This window comes from Phocoena sinus, chromosome 20 (genome assembly GCF_008692025.1).
Source record: "Phocoena sinus isolate mPhoSin1 chromosome 20, mPhoSin1.pri, whole genome shotgun sequence".
Classification (NCBI taxonomy): domain Eukaryota; kingdom Metazoa; phylum Chordata; class Mammalia; order Artiodactyla; family Phocoenidae; genus Phocoena; species Phocoena sinus.
In genome coordinates, this window is record NC_045782.1 from 27,771,600 (window position 1) to 27,790,111 (window position 18,512).

The 18,512-nt window shown below is 53.0% G+C and overlaps 1 protein-coding gene across 6 annotated transcripts in view; it reads left to right on the forward strand.

Annotated features, from left to right (window-relative positions):
• MSI2 (musashi RNA binding protein 2) overlaps positions 1–18,512 on the forward strand; it is a 394,365-nt gene that overhangs the window by 305,088 nt on the left and 70,765 nt on the right. For all 6 annotated transcript variants that reach the window (XR_004347246.1, XM_032615339.1, XM_032615342.1 and 3 more), the window contains exon 8: positions 8,141–8,223. Coding sequence is in view for 5 of the 6 variants with exons in the window: in XM_032615339.1 (XP_032471230.1) it covers positions 8,141–8,223 (83 nt within the window). In the remaining variant the exon portion in view is untranslated. The remainder of the gene's footprint in view (positions 1–8,140; positions 8,224–18,512) is intronic.

Consider the following 18,512-nt stretch of genomic DNA (forward strand, 5'->3'; position numbering starts at 1 on the left):
GCCAAACTGCTGGTGTAAACGAGGAAGCAGGTGCATGAGTGATGCCACAGTGGAAGGGCTGCAGTGGCACCCTGAAGGGCACGTGGCAGGGAGGAAAGGCCAGGTCAGAAAGGACCCCCCCCCAAAGAGGCAGCTTGCTGGCTCCAGGTCAGGGAGGAAGAAGGGTATGGGGCAGAGAGAGGACTGTGCTGAGAAGGGATGTCTGCAGACCATCCAATCCATCACCGGCTCGTTTGCCAGCCACGAGGGAGGGTGGTAGCAAGCGTCTGCCTCTGATGGCCTCCTGGCCCACACACCTTTGTTCCCACCAGCCCTGAGTCTGAGTCCTGTGTCCATCGCGGGTCAGTGTGCCTGCCCCTGTTCTTTGCTCTTTATAAGGCCAGGGACGTGAGTGCTTCTCTGTTTATCCCTCCAGGGCGGCTGACCCATTAGAGAGCCAGTTTGCTGCAAGAGGTGTCTACTAGCATCTTGTTTGATGACCCACCCCGTTTTCTGGCAGCTCCATGGTTGGGGTCTGGAAACGTTCAGAGGAGTCCCTACCCTGTGCCCATCCTTGGCTAGACTAGCTTAGGTGATGCTCTAGTTGTTTTTCTTTATAAAATTCATCTTTGTGGTGTCACTGTGAAAACCCTCGGCGTCCCCCGAGTTGCCTTTATGCAGAAGGGCTCAGCTACACACGCCCAGGAGTGAACACTCAGCTGGACCGGACAGCACGTCTCTCCCCCACTCTCCTGGCCCTCCTGCTGGGTCATCAGGCTGAGGGGCTGTCCCCCGGTTTGTAGAGGGTGTCTCAGAGCAAGGTGATGGGGTGGGGTTCCAGAGCCAGGTTGTGGGACACGTTTAGAATCCAGCAGATACTGGATTTAGAGTAACCCACCTTTACATGAAGAAAGGGGGCTGGGGTGGAACGAACATAGGCTCCCCCCCTCCCCTGCTGCCCGGGCCTCAGTTCTTCAGTTTGTAAAGTGGGAACAAACATCCTACTTGGCGAGGGTCGGGTGTAAAGACTGAGTTAAAGAAGGCTGGTCAATACATGCGGTAAGCTTTCTCCTTTTATAATTATTATTAGAATGTGGGCTGATAATAAATAACCACCTTTAGGATACCAGACAGTAGATATGACTGAAGGAATCCCATCCCTGGCTTGGTGGGAAATGACGTGCTTATCTGATCAAAATCCACATTAGCGTTTGGGTGTAAGAACAGGCACAGCCAGGACTGGTCACGCCTCCTGCCCAGTACCTGACATCTGAAGATGCTCAGGAAAGTAATGGCAGCTCAGACTGGACTTGACTGATGTCCAGGTAACACGCAGTGAGTATCCCAAAATGGGGATCCGTCATTAGAAACATGTCCTTTCTTTTGGAAAGGCAGCTCGTTTTTTTCTTGGAACAGATCAGTCTTCTGAGTTACGCTTTTTTAAGGACAAACCCAGGGATATGTGAAGCCATCCCATCCCGCCATGTAGGGGGGCCCTCAGACCCCATCCAGGGCTCCAGGAAAACCCTTCCAAGGAGATGAAACCGATTTGCCAAACCTGCTGTAGCCCATGGAAGTGGCCCTGACATGTTCTGAGTTGGGGATGGAGGCCAGCCCAAGATGAAGTGTCAGTAACGGACACACAGCTACCGGGGGTTGACTCCGTGCTGAAACCCACAGACCACCACGCTCGTGGCCCAGGTCTCACCTTCCCAGGACTGTGGGGCCTCCAATCCATCTTTGAACACTTACTGATCCAGGGAAGGCCCTGATTGATGACCTTCTCCAGAAAAGCAGGGTGGGGTGGTGAAAGGAGCCGAGTATGACTCCTGGTTCAACTCCTGCTCTGGATTAGTGTCCACACGCCTGCATGGACGAGGCATTTAGGTGTGCAGTTGAGCGAAATGACGACACAGGAGCCTGCCCTGCCTCTCTCAGGGTTGCCTTGGGGACCAGGGAGGATGATGTAGGGGAAGCATTTTGAAACCAGAAAGTGCTCCCCACGCCCAGACCCAAGGGATTCATATTTACTCTGGAAGCGGCCCAGGGATGCTGCCGCTTCCCCCAACACTGGGTTATTAGCAAGAGAGGGAGGTTTCCTGGGTTATAAATACCCTTGCGTACACATACCTTAAATTCCTCATGGGATACTCAGAATAAATCTGACAGTCTGGGTTTTTTTCTCTCTCATTTTTTTCCCCACTAACCAAGTGTGTTAACTCCTGACTTGCATTGATTTTCACTGAAGATGCCTTAGGCACTGTGTGATTGCCTGTTAGTGTTCGTTGACCTATATGATAAGAGACGAAAATTATATTTGAGGCTGGGGTGGGGGCTGTTCCCATCTTTCCCTCCCTGACCTAAAAAAGAATTCTCTGTAAGTTAACTGCTGGGTGTTTCTCAGTGATTGCCTTTGGAGCGGGTCATTTTAAGTTTGAGGTATCTTGTTTTCAGACTTCTCTTGCTCTGTGTGTGTGGTTTTTCATAACTTTGAATTGTTCATAGATGAATATTCAGTTTAGTTTATTTGAATAAAAGAGGGGGAAAAGGTTTGTTAAATGCTTGTCTCTTACGTTACTTGTTAGTTTCCAATAATAGCTTCATTCAGGGGAAAGCTGTCGAATTTCATTTTGAAATGCTGGCTGGCAACCGCTATCCGTTTTGAAATCCCTTTTTGTTTGGGGTTAACCTTCCCACCACCTTCTTCGTCCCAGTTTTGTTGACTCCTGGGGCCCCTCAAAAGCTCAGTTGCAGTTCAGGTGGGGACTTCGTGAGAGGCCAGACAGGTGACATTTTGCTGATGACGAGTTGAGAGGGTTTCTAGCCTGTTGTCCCCCAAGTTTTGGCCCTTTGACACTCCCCCTCCCCCCCACCCCCGTTTACAGCCCCTAGGGCTCCTCTTCCGTACTGGATGGCGGCTCATGACTTTAAATGCCTAGGGAGGTGTTTTCTGGCTCTGGGGTGGCACCTCCTTAGGACCAAGGGAGATGAGACACTGGGCAGGGGTGTTCACAGGGGCACCCCAAAGGGCCCTCGTGGAGCTGGAGGCCCCGTAGACACTGTGCATCAAAGTCCTTGCCTTGGTGGGGACAAGAGCAGGACCCCACCCCACCCCCATGCACCACACCCGGTCCTGCCTGCGTCTGTGAGGCCCAGAGAGGTGAAGGGGCGCTCCTAAGGCTCGCAGCTCATTACCTGGTCCTCGCTTTTGAGCGAGGATAACTGCGTGTTTCTTCCACCTGGCTGCTATGCTGCTTCTTGATGGGCTTTCGTGAGGCTCCATTTCTGATTCTCTGCGAGGCTCTTTTGGAAAAAAATGAGAGGGAAATAAATCAGTCCTTCCCACTCCTTCTCAGAAATACTCGATCTCCCTGAGCCTCATGTAGGATCTGTACATTCGGCAGATTGTTCAAAAGACTGATGCCTTGAAAACATTATGCGTGGTGAAATAAGCCAGACACAGAAAGACAGACTGTATGATTCCAAGTACACAAAGTACCTAGAACAGGCGACTTCATAGAGACGGAAGGTAGAATAGTTACTGGGGGCTGAGAGAGGGAGGAAGGGAGAGTTATCGCTTACAGGGTACAGAGTTCGAGTCTGGGATGGTGAAAAGTTCTGGAGCTGGATAGTGGCGATGGTTGCACAGCATCATGAATGTACTTCATACCGCTGACCTGTACACTTAAGAATGGTTAAAGTGGTAAGTTTTATGTTACATATATTTTACCCAATAAAAAATTAATTTCAAAAATGAAAAAGACTTTGATGCCGAAAAAGGATTTTTCCCGCCCTCTACCGCATCCCTCCCAGATTTCTGACTTCCTTGTTCTGCCCTTCACTCCTCAGTTTAATTGTTTTTTTTGGGGCGGGGGTGTTCGCCACTGAGTTGCTAATTCATTGTAAATGACAATTCATCCGACTATACGTTCAGGAATAATGTGAATAACGTTTATTGATAGTTAAGTGTTTCATTGCTTCTTTGCTTTCTCCAAAGGGAATGAACAAATGTTTTAGACACAATCAAGTTTGTTTTCTCTCTTTGGACTCAACAGACAGGGCTGTTGAAACGATATAGATCTTTAAAATACTGCAAATGAGTCTTGACATCGCTGAACTGTGATGCATCCATGGTACGTAGGCTTCAAATCCAGGCTCTCTCCTTTGATCAGAAAAATCATTTTTGTGATACTGGAATTTTGAGTTCTGTGGGATTAGGGAAGAGACCAGCAGGGAGTCGGGATCTGAAGTGACCGCCGCGAGTCCTGCCCCCTCCCTTCCCAGCGCGACAGTCTGCATTTTAATTCCTGTCTGCCGGCTCTGCCACATCTCTTCCCATCTCTGAGCAGTGGCAGGGAATGGGAAATTGGGGCAACAGTGAGTCCTGAGTGGTGTTGGGCCTGGAGTTCAGATAGTTATTGCACGGTGGACCAGGGAGGAGTGGGCTACAGCAGGAAAGCAGCTTCCTTGGCGGGGGAACTCAACCCGTGGCCTCCAGGTAACTGGACTTACCTGGGTGCTATTGCAGGTCAAGTACGTGCTCAGCAGCTAGGTGACGTTCAACCACCGTCCTCCGGCTCCTGGAGGGGTGCCCTTGACTGGAACTGACTCATGCTCTTTCCTGGTGGCACGGATGGGTCTGCCTCATTCGTCCACACTCTTCCTGCCTTCCATCCAAAGCGCGTTTTTGGTCTGGCTGGAGCGATCTGGTGGGACCTGCCCACCTGTGTGGAGGCTGCCGTAACCTGCAACCTTGCTGTCTTAGTTTGCAGTGGCTGCCATAACAGATTACCACCAACTGAGTGGCTTAATGCAACAGAAATTTATTCTCTCACAGTTCTGGAGACCAGAAGTCTGAAATCAAGCTGTCAGCAGGGCCAGGCTACCTCTGCAGGTTCTAGGGGACAGCCGTTCCTCTTCCAGCTCCTGGGGGCTCCCGGCATTCCTTGGCTTGTGGCTGCATCGCTCCAACCTCTGCCTCTGTCTTCACGTGGATGTCTTCCCTCTATGTCTCACTTCTACCTCTCCTCTCTCTTTTAAGAACACCTGCCATTGGGTGGCAGGCCCACCCTAAATCCACAATGATCTCTTCTTGAGATTCTGAACTTAACTACGTTTGCAAAAACCTTTTTCCCCGATAACGTCACATTCATAGGTTCTAGGGGTTAGGACATGGACATACCTTTTGGGGGCCACTGTTCAGCCCATTGCATTCACCCTAATTAGCAGTGGGGTTCTCTCCCTACCTAAGAACTGGCCCATCCTGGCTCTTTTAGGGGTTTGCATGTTGCCTCAGTCTGAGTTCAGGCCAGAGGGGCAACTTCAGACACAAAGGAGACCCAGATTTACCCAGAGGCTAGATGTGAGGGTTGAGAGGGAGGGGTGAGGTCTGCACAGGAGAGATGATCCTCTTGAGGGGGAACCTCTGACTGCTGCCTTTTAGAGAGAGAATTGCTTGAGAAGAGGGATGTTGCCTTGTTGATCTCGGGGTCCTCCACGATGCCTGGCACAGGTGGGAGCCGGTTTATGCCCAGAGAAGGGCTGAATCAGTCTTGAGGGGGAGGCAGTAACACCAATTAGCAAGATGCTCAGGCTCTAGAGAAGCAGAAATGACTCGTTCTGTCATTCTCAGCCACCAGCTGCTGTGTGTTAGGGGCTCTGTGCCTCCTGGGGACCCAGAGAGAATGAGGCCCCAGCCCAGCCGTTGTCCTTGGAGCCAGTGCTAGCAGATTCCTGCATCCTGTGCTCTGCCACCTCACCTTCCCTTTTGAGGGAGGACCTTTTGAAGGCATTGCATCTCAATCCCTCCTACTAGGATCTGGGCTCTAGAAGGGTGGCCAGAAAGGGGATTAACCAAAACAATGCCAGTCCCCTTCCGTGTGCTGCAAGGGTTCCAGCCTGGGTGAGAGTTTCACCGATGGTTTTCAGGCCCCTTTGAAGGGGGGCTTCGGGAGCCAACACAGCAAAGCCCAAAGAGAAATCATTCGGAGACTTGCCTCTGGGTGTGGTCTCGTCCCATTCTGCACATAACACACGGGACCAAGGGCCAAAGAGAAGGTCGGCGTTGTAGCTCTCTCTGCAGGGACCCGGTTTAGAGGGTGTGTACAAACCTAGTGAGAGGTTTCCTGTTGGGCCTCATCTTAAACAGAAAATCATTGTGTCCAAAGACCCAGCTTGTCCAGGACCAAACTGGGAGAAACTTGCCAACTTTGACCCTGTGCAGCGAACGCTTGCGTGTGCCCCTCACGACGGGTCTGACCTCCAGCCTTACGTGTCTGTAGTGGGCTGGGCATGGGCTGTGTAGGCGGGGAATACCAACCTGGTATTTGGTGTGTGGTAATAAATTACATATCATCGTAAGGATCGTGATTGCCGATTCTGTGGTCATCCTAGCCCTCTGTTTTACTGGAAATTGTTTGAGAGCGGGGAGTGGCCTTTTCCATTCCTTTCCCGAGGAATCTTCTAGATCCTGCAGGAGCTGTAATATAGGTTTGCGGTGCCCTCAGCTCCCTATTCCCTGCTTTTCCTTAGAAGGTGGGGGTGGTAGAATTGGAGGTTGGAGAAAAGAGGGTCTTGAGAGATTCTCTCCCCACCTGGGATTTCTGGGGCCCAGAATAGACACAAAAGCTTAAAAAGGGGGCATCTGTATTTGTATTCATTGACAGGAAGCACTAATTATCGTATACAAAAAGAGCCGTTCTGATTTTTGTGTTCCTGGTTGGTGTGCCCAGACTTGCGTTCGGTCAGGCTCATATCTTTGCGGAAGATAGTATCTTGGTCAGCGGAGCTGCTATTACAAAGTGCCATAGACTGGGAGGCTTACAAACAACAGAAATTTATTTCTCACAGTTCTGGAGGCTTGAAGTCCAAGATCAGGGTGCCAGCATGGTCAGGTTTTTGGTGAAGGCCCTCTTCCTGGTTTACAAACAGCTGTCTTACTGTATCCTCCTATGGCAGAGGGCGGAGAAAGCAGGCTCTCTCATGTCTTGTATAAGGGCACTAATCCCACTCATGAGGCCTCCACCCTCGTGACCTAAATGTCCCCCCAAAGGCCCACCTCCAAACACCATCACGTTAGCATAGGATTTCAGTGTGTGAATTTGAGGGAACACAAACATTCAGTCCATAGCAGAGATTTGGGTTGTGACCTGAGGGGGGACCCAGAGTCCAGTCTCAAACCTTGAGGCTCAGGGGGGAAGGGGCTTCCCAGGATGACACATAAGTTCGATGCAAAGTCAGAACTGGAGCCCAGGTCTGCTGCCTCCCCCTCAGGGTGTCTGTGCTCCTGCATGTGTTCACTGCAGCTGCGTTTCATCCTGTTTCATCCGAGGCAGGGTGCCATCCTGTGAGTGGGTCTGTGTGTCAAAGCGGTGCTTACCGAGTGGGGTCACAGATGGGGCAGCGTGCTGGAACCCAGTCGGGGGCGGGAGGAGAAGAAAGCGAGGGGCAGGAGGGTAGCGAGAGGCACTCAGGATGCTGAGCAGCGGGCGCCTGCCAAAATTCTTCAGTGCAGCTTGCCTAGCAAAGCCTGTCTCCAGCCGAGTAAATACTGTGCATAGCTGACAGGCTGACAGCAGGCATCAAACAGTCTTAAACTGCCCCAAATCCGCAGCGCTTTTGAAGCAGCAGTAGAAAAAGGATGCCTACGCAGAACAGAGGCCTGAAACTTTTAATAGTTTCTTCCAGGCCTCAGGATGTCCTGATGAGGTATTAGAGGAAGTAATTCAGGAAGAAAAGGACAAATAACCGCCTCCGTCTGGAGGCCGACCCAAGGGCTGGCCATTCAATCACGGAAGGGGCAAGTGTGGCCCCGCGGTGATCCGCCATGGTCGTCCCCCACCCGCCTGCCTCCTGCCATGAGCCGCAGGCTCTGACCCTTGTAAATAACAGACAAGTAAATTTCTTGTTTGCTTCCGGGCAAATGTAAACCACATGTGCCCGCCGCCTGGGGGACGAAATCATTAACTTTTCCTCACTGTTGGAAGGGTGCTCTGTACAAATTAGAAATCGTTTCCTCAAGCTGGAGGCCCTTCCCAGGGATCCATCTGCCCTCATCCCAGGAGCCTGTCACCACCACAGGACATCAAAGAAAGACGTGCGGGCCAAAGGGAACTGAACTCACCTCTCCTCTCTGTCTTTTTCCCCCTCCTTTTTCCTTTAGGGTTTGGCTTTGTCACTTTTGAGAATGAAGACGTTGTGGAGAAAGTCTGTGAGATTCATTTCCATGAAATCAATAATAAAATGGTAAGTTGGTAGGGGTTGCGCTGAAATGTGATGCCTCCCTTCCCCCATATACACCCTTTGTCCTGCAGACTGCTGCAGCTTGGCCATGCTAGAAGGTGGGCAGGGTGGGCCTAGGGACCAGACTAACGGTTCAGCTCTGTGAATGGCAGGAGTTGACAAGCTTTTTCTGTAAGGGGCCAAATAGGATATATTTTCAGCTTTGCCGGCCATACAACTGACTGTCCAGCTACAAAACATGCACACACAATATATACATGAATAAGCAGGGCTGTGTTTCAATAAAGCTTTGTTTAGGGACACTGAAACTGAAATCTCATGCAATTTTCACATGTCATGAATTTTTATTGATTGATTGCCATTTAAAAATGTAAAAAATCATTCCTAACTCTTGGGCTCTGCAAAAGGGGGAGCGGGGGGCAGTTGACCTGCAGGTTGTAATTTGCTGACACCTGGCTTAGGGTATGCATTTGCTGTTTAGATTGGCTTTTGAGGGGGTCTATCTTATATATGAAGTTTTATCTTCATGTATAAGAGTCTCTCTCTCTTTGGGCCCTGCTGGGTAGTTAACGTTCTTCCCTTCCGATCAGCTAGATGGTTTTACCCTCATGATTAGCCGCTTTGGCCTCCTTTTGGCCCTTTAAAGTCCTTTTCCCGGCAGGGCACCCTCAACAGGGAGGGGGTTGGATCATTGAAGTTTGGTGGTGGGGGGGTGGGCAGCAGGCCTACCAGAGGAATGGCCACCAGAGGGCGCCATACCATGTGCAGCTCATGCAGGCCGACTTGAGGTCTCAAACTCCCTTCTTCAAATTTAGTAGGTGGGTGAGAAACCCCTTCCCTTGTTGGTTCCAGAAAAAAATGGGAGCTCAGCAGGTGTTTCTGGAGCCATAAGCAGATCCTTGAGAGCCAAAACATTTTGGTTGTCCAGCAGCACCTCCAGCCCCAAGAGAAGAGGGAGGGCAAATTTGTGTTCACTTGCAGCTGTAACTTTGATATTTTCTTCCTTTAGTCAAAACATTCCTTTGCTTCTGAAACATGCATTCAGATACACGATGTATATTGGTCTGATATGTGTTCACTGACTTTAAATTAAATAATAGAGCTTTTAGCATGGATACGATCAAAGCAATCTGCTTAGTATGTGGTGCTACAGGCCTGATTCGATATTTGACTTGCTGATTTTTTCCCAGGGCACTACAGTGATAATGTTCGTATTGCTCCTAGCCATTATCTTCGTCTGAAACGAAAATACTATTTCTTTGCGTTCTGTGGTATGGAGGCGTCAGCTCAGGCATTGAAATGGTACAGGGGAGATGAGTGTGTAGGAATAACCCAGGTCTAGAGAGACAGGAGGCTTAAAGGGAAACCTGCTTCCAGTGCCCGGAGACCTTGTCTCTCCTAGCCAGGCCAGTATTGACGGACTCCACTTGAGGGCTGCCGGGGCAGCCCAGGGCGCTGGCAGCCTCCATGCCTGTCCTGGCAGGACTTAACGTCACGGTTCATCGGGAAAGCCCGGTGTAGACTGGCGAGAGGCCTCGCTGTGCTGCCACAGATGCATATGTGCGGCCCTTCACCGTTGACTGGCTTGGCAACTAGCCTGAGACACAAAGTGGGAAAGGGCTTTCTTCTCCCCACTGTTCCCGTGGGGAAACAGAGGCCCAGGGGATATGCCCCAGGGCCACCCAGATAGTGAAGGAGCACAGGCCTTGAGGTACTGGCTGCCAGGTGAACTGTACAGACGATTGTTTGAGCTTGGAAGTGGGGAGGCGAATCCCCAGATGACGTGGGGGACAATCAGAAGGTAAGAGTTCCAGCCCCAGAAAGGTAACCGGTGGGCTGGCCTGAAGCCAGAGAGGTTTGCAGCCATTGTCCCCAATCTTTCACACTTGTCACCTTCTTTTCCACTCAGGTGGAGGCCGACTATGGCAGGTGCAGGTAGTTGTGTGCAAAGTGTGAGGTTTCTCTTTTCTTTCGAATCTGGGGCTGGTAGTTGTTCTTTAAGAGAAGAAGCCGAAATGGAAGTAGGCAGGAGGAATGGGTTGGGGGTGCAGTGGTCGGGAACACAGAAGCCCATGGAGGCGTCACTGCAGGTGCCTAGCCCACCCCCACCAGGTACAGGCCCTAAAGGGGAACTTAGAGGTACTGGGAGAGAGAAGCAGCGGGTCACTGCTGGTCACAGGGCCTGTGATGACCACCTCTTGGGGTGGCTGGGGCCTGGAGGCGATACCACAGGCAAAAGCGCAGGGTCAGGCTTGATATACGTTAGCTCTTGCCATGGTCCACATCGCCATCGATGAAAGGACTTCTCCGGCAAGCTCTCCTCCTCCGAAGGGTGGAATGTGAAGCGCATGGGTTGGGAAGCCCGAACCCTGAATTGCTTTGGATTCTGTGATACTGGTTTCTACTTCTGAGGCCCAAAGAAAAGGAAATGAATTTAAACTGTGCTATGGACAGAACTCAAATGAGAGATCGGAAAGACTGAGAACTCAGAGACTGCCAAGCAGAAACAGGGGCGGTTGTGAGAACGCATGTAGGAGTGTTGTGTAAACTGGACTGTGGTTCGAAACTGTAAAGACAGCTCTCCCGGAAGCCCCACAGTCTCTCTGTGAATTGGGCAGGAACAGAGAGCTTCGGGGACCCCCCCCCCCACTCCGTTCCCACAGAGTCCTTGGAGCTACCATTTTCTCATATTCACAGAGAGGAGAGGTCTCACTGATGACGAGTCACAAAGATAGGACTTGAATCCAGCTCTTCTGGTTCTTAACCCAGTCCTCGTGTCCCTGGCACTCAGTAGGCCCTGTATAAATAATTGTGTGACGAATAAAGGATTGGGGGAGGGACCACGTGACAGTGAGGCACGTTATCCTTCCCAAAGCCATTGCCCATCTAATTTGGTTGGTGAATCTCCTGGACGTTTGTTAAAATGAGGGCCCTTCCCTGACGTCCAGGACAGCCAGCAGCAGGCACGAATGCTTCTGGCTGCGGAGGAGCGGGGAAGCCGGGACCGCAGGAACTGACACACCCCCACTGCCAGCGTAGAGGCCTGGCCTTAAGGAGGCCGCCTCCGTGGCGGTGGTGGCAGGGGGATGGGCAGAGAGCCCCACCTGGTGCTCCCACACGAGATCCTATGAATAGCCAGTATTTTTGAGAGCTAACTCCGTGCTTTGCTGAGTGTTTGCCTTATGTACGTCATTTGACTATCGCCCACATCTGATGTAGGTACTAATTATCATCCCCATTTAACTGATCAGCAAGGTGAGGCAGAGACAGGAGTTAAGCAGCTTGCTCAGAGCCACACGGCCAGCGAGTGGCAGCAGCGGCTTTCAAGCCCAGAAAGCTAAGGTCCAGAGCTCACGTTGGTACCCAGCAGGCTGTTCCCCGTTCTCCAGGCTGAAAGAGACCTGAAGGGTCATCTCACTGGGCTACAGCCTTCCGAGGCCACTGACCACCCCTCCCAGGCAGCCGTGCCGTGGCTTGGGTGGTTCCAAGTTCTCCTAAGAGAAGGGCAAAGGACACAGGCTCGCTCGGGGCTGGATTCCCGGCTGGGAAGAAGGGCCGAGCTTCTAAGGGGTCCCTGCCGGCCACAGGCATCTCCCCCACCCCCCAGAGGCAGGTGAGCAAGGGGCACGGGGGCAGCAGGCTGCCACCGGAGCTCAGGGCCTGACCGATGAGACTCAGCCCCGTCCTCCGACCTGGCACAGTCAGGGTACAGCGCGAACATGGCTCCTTTACAGTAAACACACGGATGCGCACGCAGGGCCGCCTGGTGACCGTCCGGAGGGGGCTCCTCCCCGGACACTCAGCGAGCCGGCGCTGGTGCGGTAGTGACACATCCCTCCCGCCGCGGGCCCTGATTGAAGCAGCGGGGACACTTGCCTGATTGGTCACCAGCACAGCCTCCCAGTGCCTCCTGGCACTGCAGGGAGGCAGGTGGGAATTGACAGAGACCTGCCAGGCCCCTCAGAGGCCTGGCCCAGCCCCCATCTCCAAGGAGTCTGAGGCGACGCCCGCCTCACCGGGTGAGATCTCGGGGTACATTTAGAAAGGGGCCAGGCAGGGGCACTTGTGATCCACAGCAGGACATCGACGGTCACCAGGCACTGTGCCAGCAGCTTACATGCACGAGGTCATCGTCCCATTGTAGAGAGGGGGACAGTAGCGCTCAGAACCGTGAAGGGACTTCCACAGCCCATGGCTCTAAGGGCAGAGCAGGGATTTGAACCTGTGTCATTCTGGCTCCAGCCCTGGGTCCTTCCCACTCTACCCTGCTGCCACCTGAGACAAACCTCATCATTGAAAAATCTGGACTGATTTGACTTGCAAATATAAGGATGAGTTTTTACTTGCTTTACATAAGGATCACTATAGAATTCCTTTAAAAAGGCCTTTTCCTTGTTCCTTTACGGTGATCCAATTTATGAAAATGGCTAAGCAGTTGGCACGCTTGTTAGGAATGCAGAATGTCAGGCCCCACCCCTGATGTACTGAATCAGAATCTGTATTTTGACAAATCCGCAGTGATTTGTACGCACGTTGAAGTCTGAATGCACTGGCGAGGATCACTGCTAATGAGATGACGTGGGGGGTTGGGTCACAAATCATCCATCCAGTGTCAGAAGGAAAGAACTCTTCTGAGGGGCCTGAGGCCGGAAGAGCATGGAGCCAGCCGAGCTGGCCTGGCCCGGGATCACCAGGCCAGTCTGGGACTCTTGGCATCACTGCACACTCCCTGTGTGTTCAGAGACCAGATCTCCTCCCAAGGAAGCTCTCAGTGTCGCGGCCTCCCCTCTGATTCGGGTCTCGGAGTGTTGACTGAAGGTGTGTGAGGCTCATCCAGTGGGTGATGGGCTTGATCCTTGAGTGATGTCACGTGTCCTTGTCCCCAAGTTGGGACCTGCCGGGTCATTTAGAAACACCCAGGACTTGCCCAAGCCCGAATCCCAGACCCACCACTGGTTATCTTGTGACCCAGCAAGTACCCCACCTGTCTGTACCTGTTTCCTCCTGCGAAAGATGGGACGGATGATGGCCACTGCCTTTGGCAGCTTATAGGAAGTGCTGGTTCAGTTTCTGGCCCTGGGAGGTCTTGGCCTGCTCTGTTGTCGGGTGTATAATCTGGTAGCCTTGAAGGAATAGGCCTTCTTGAAAACCTCCTTAGTGACTGCAAGTTTCCTCCATTTGGCCTAAGCCGGGCACCAGCAAATTTTTTGTAAAGGGCCAGATAGTAAGTATATTAAGCCTCAAAGGCTCTACGTCTTTGTCACAACTGCTCGACTCTGCCATCATAGGGCAAAAAGCAGCCACGAATGGTGTGTAAATGGTGGGCATGGCTATGTTGAAGTAAAACCTTATTTACAAAAGTAAGTGGCTACTTGACTTGGCCTATGGGCCGTAGTTTTCTACTCCTGACCTAAACTGATACAGCTCAGAGGAGGCGGTCTGCTTATCTCAATGGGCCCAAGGAAAGGCTGTCAGCCAAGTGGTCACCGAGGCTCACTACTATCGAGTCAGCGTTTTACTAGTTGGTGGGGGGACGGGGGTGGGGTGGGGCGGGGACAGCAAATAGACGGCAGGGTTTGGGGTAGCAGCCTGCGGAAAGTAGCAGCGCCTTCATTCTTAGAGGGCTCCAAGCACTGAGCAGGTGGGGAGTGAAGGAACGTTCAGCATGGAGTGCTGTCAATCCAAGAGGCCTTCCCGGCAGTGGTGCCACGAACCCCTCACTGCTGCATGTCCCACAGTGCAGCCACTAATTGCTACTCATTGTGACCTTGGGCAAGTTACTTGGCTTCTGTACTTCGGCCCTCCTCTCCGTAAGACAGGTAATGTGTCACCTACCATAGAGACTGCTGGAACTCGGACTTGTGAAGGGTTTTACCAGACCATAGCATGCTCTATCAAAGTGATAAGTCTTCTTACCCTCGTTATCATCATCACCGCTATCATTATTCTTAGAATCATTATACTGAACAAAGATATACTCATAAGGTAAGGCGGTCCTGGACAGATTTCAAGTCAGTAAAATGCAGGTGTGCAGACCTGGGCAGGTCTGGGACCTGAGTCTCCAGGGCAGGAGGGGGTGAGTGTGGGTACTCCTGATGCTCTGGCCCAGGGGGCCGGGGGGCGGGGGCGGGGTCCCACAGGAGAGGGGAAGGCACACAGCCTGCAGAGCAGAGCAGAAGGGCCCCGGCAGATGTGATTTTCTAGGTCCCAGAGAAGCTGACTCGGACACTTCCGCTTAGTCATCCTTTGGAGAGGTTACAAAAACCCCACTCCTAAGGTCAAAGCCTGGTGGGATCTCAGGCCTGCCACCTTCAGCTGGGGCACAGTTGGGGGATTAACCCCCAGAACGGGGGCTTCTGGGTGGGAGGGGGCAGGAGGACGAGAGATCAGCAGAGTCCTGGGTTGGCCTCTTGGACTCGGGGCTGTGGTGCTGGGTCAGGTGGTCCGCGGAGGCCCCAGGCTGGGGTGGGTGCTGACCCCGGCAGGGTGCCCCAGTGACCCAGCATGCTTCCCCTCCCTCCAGCTGCCCCTCCTCAGCCTGAGGCCTGAGAGCTCAGTTGGGCACCAGCCCAAAAGTGGGGGGCATGGAGGGGGGAGGTAATGTGGGTGGAATTAACTAGGCTTCTGCGTTCACCATCCTATTTGTAGCGTCATTCTTACTCGTAAGCTAATTTTAGCCATCCATTCTGACTCTGTTGCCATCTATAAAATGAGAACGTCAAATGTAACATTAAACAAGCAGGATGAAGGCAAAAAAAAAAAGGAAACGCCAGAGAGGCACCTAATAAATGAATCTCGTGTTTACGTGGGAGAGGGAGCGGTCCTTCCCCCGCCCACCCCCCATCACGCATGCGTGCGCACCCCTCCACGCGTGCTGTTTGTGTATCAGCTGTTTGTACCAGCTCTGTTGTGCGAGCAGCGGGATCTCTGTGTTGAGGGAAGTGGGGGAAGGCAGCGGGGAGGGCTGCGGTGGTTGGGTGGTAAATGTCTGTTGCTCTTTAGGCAGAAGTAATTTGGCCTGCAGGGAGGTGGCCTCCCCATTGCCTGAGCTCTGGCTCGTTTGCCCTTCATCTGTCCTCTGGTGAGGTCATTGCAGTGGGGCTGGGGAGAGCGGAGCATCCTTCTCAGTATCTCAGTGCCGAAGGCCTCTGGGCTTTTCCATGTGTGCTACCCCTGCCTCCCAGTGGGTACAGGGTCGGGAGGGGGCCTGGAGACGCCTGGAAGAGGCTGCTCTGCTCCCCTTCTCTGGGGCCTTTGACTGCACTCACCTGCCCTGCCCGACTTCCCGGGGACGTGTGAGCTGATGCCCAAGCTGCCCTTTTCTTTTCTTTTCTTTTGAATTGAGAAATGAAATTAGGCCTGGGCAGGGTCTCTGGCAAAGCCCACCACAGACTGGGATAAACACGCGTCTTGTGGCAGAATTTGGGCACCTGCTGGAGGCTGAGGTTTCTTTTCACTTTGAAATGCCCTTGCAGGTTCCCAGAAATTTAAAAAAAAAACAACAAAAAAACAGCTGCTGCTGCCACCATCAGCTTTTTCCCCAAATAGTGCAGCCTGGGAAGCTCCCTCAGCACACCTTGCTGATGAAAGCAGGAAGACGGGCCTATCCGGCCAGCAGGTTGCGGAGGTCAGGGAGAAAGTTCGTGGCAGCATGCCCGATCTCCCAGCCTGCGGGGTGGCGGCCACTTTCTCCCTTCCGCTGCGCTCCCCAGGCTTTGGGATTTACGTTTTAAGCGCAGATGTGAACTAGCTTTATCACCTTGAAAGGCTCGCACCTAGGTTCCATGTGGAGGACAGTCAGGTGTGACCCAGCTAACTTTATCCAGCGCGAGCACTTACAGGATTAGCTGGTTTAATTTCTTAGCTTACTGCAGCCCTGTGGGGTGGGCATTGCTGTTACTCTGTTATACAGATGAGAAAATTGAGGTACAGGGAAGTCAGGCAGCTGGTCCCAGCTCAGAGCTGGCAGTGAAGCAGAGACAAAACCAGGGACCTTAGCCTCTAGGCTGGGCTGCAGGACAAGGCCCCCTTGGATCTGGGCACCCCTTGGAGGCTGCGGTGACACTGGGCATGTGTCTCCGGACAGGGTTAGGGACCAGCTCCTCTCCATTCCTTGCCCAGACTCTGAGCGACATCCTGAATTCATCTGTGTCCCCACCCAGCCCTGCCTGCTGAGTAGGAGGTGCTAATGGTATTGGTTTATGACTGTTTTCACTTCGCCATCGCTGATTTTAATAAAATACTGAGCAGAGGAAATTAGTCCCGGATGTGGTGGGGAAATTAATTCTGGAACTAGGATCGGGGATGGCCTTGTGGGAGGAACAACTTCTGAATGGGCCTTGACGGGTGGATAGAGGGAGGTAGGGAAGGGCTGGCCAGAGGCCGAGAGGTGGGGACAGGGGTTTTGAATTGGAGGACCTAGGATTGAATCCTAGCTTTGTCATTATCTGGCTTTGTGACCTTGGACAAATCCTTCTTCGAAGCCTCAGTTTCCTTTTCTACTCTACCCATGGGGTGAGTCAGGCCAACTCACGGAGGAAACGGGGAGTCGATTAGTGAGGGTGTCGGGAACACTGGGCATGCTTGGAGGACTTCTGTGTGCCAGGCGCTGTGCTTTATGTGTGTTACATGTATGTGTCGTGACATATATTCTGCATTATATAATATATGTATACACAGAGACACACACACACACGAGGATGTCGTGACTACGCCTTGCATGTGGGCAGTGCTCAATACACACCGTGTTCCTTCTTCTCCAGAGTAACTCTGCTGCCCAGAGAGGGGAGTCAAGATTCTATGTCCGGTGGGACTCTCAGTGCTTGTCACGAATGGGTCTGGGCCACTTATAGCAAGCGTGTGTCCTTTGAAGGTAGACGTTTCTGCTGGCCTCCTTCACTTCCCAGGCTGGCATTTCCATTTCGGTTTGCACAGTAACCCCCTCTTCCTTAGACTCCATTGGGGGGCGTCCCCTATCTGTGAGGACCCCTTTGCATTGGAACAAGACAACTTATCCATACAAGTGGGTCCTCTGGTGCTTGGCCGCACGCTGCTCCCTGTCTACAAGGACAGTGTCTGATGGAGATGTCTGGGGGTCCTCTCTGCATTGGCAGAGGGCACAAGAGCTGGCACTGGTAAGGCGCAGGTATGGCCAGATGGCTGGATGCCCTTTCCCGCTGGAGTCGAGGGCTGGGTCTTCCCAGGGCGGCTGCCAGGATTTCCAGGGTGTGGTTGCTGCCCCCGGCGTGATGGTGTCTCAGGCCCGGCGTTCACCCAGCTGCCGTCCTGAAACTCTGAGTGATGGTGGGGGAAGGGCCCTCATCTTCGTTTGCACGTTCTCTAGCGCATGCTGTAGCCGCCGTGCTCTCGAGGCCAGCTCTGGGCACCATGCGCGGAGCGGGACAGTAGACTCAGTTCCTTCCCAAGGAGCTTGTCTAGGCTTTGTCCTGCTCTGCAGGATCCTTGAGGGCAAGAGGCCCGTGAAGGGTCCACCCTCCTGGAGTCTCCAGAAAGGCTTGTGACTAGCAGAGAGGGCAAGAGAGAGCAGCGGGCAGGAGGAAGAAGGGCTGTGATGGGGGATACTACAGTGGGCGGCTGTGTGTGGTTTCTGGGGTGCAGCTCACCCCACCTGCCTCACTAGAGAGCCTGGGGAGCTGCTGGCTTGGGGCAGGACCCCAGCATCTTTATACCTGAGTGTCATCGCCCTTCCACTCAGAGCCTGGGGGCTGCAGGAGATGGTCCGCTTGGGGCTTCAGAGAGGCAGTACTGGCCTGGAGCCCACCGGGGCCTGGCTGGGGAGGGGGTGCAGCTTGAGTCAGAGGAGATGCCGGTGGTCAGGTGTCCGTGTCTTTTGGGAAGCTCCCCAGAACGATGGTGCCCACAGCAGAAGCCACGAGCCATCCCCCCCCCGGCCCCCAAGCGCTCGCCCGCCCCGAGAGGCCTGACCTACAGCCGTCCCCTCCCCTCCTGCCAGCCACATGGTCCAGGTTGATCTCTTTGAGATCTATTTTATCCTTTGAAGTAGGCCCCTCTCTCCCTAGAGGAGTAAATGGTTCTAACGTGACCTGTTTGGGGCAAGAAGTGAAGCTGCAAATGCTGGCTTCTTCAGGCCACACAGATCTCCCTTGTCCTTGGTGGTAAATCAAGGCCACGGCTGCGGGGATTGGGTTTCCCCAGACTGAGGCCGGGCCAGGCTTCCCTCCTGGCCCTGGGGCACGTTCTGACCAGGGCCGTTTGTGTAGAGACCAAGGAAGAACAAAAGCCTTTTCACTTCCCAGACTGTGGCATCCTTC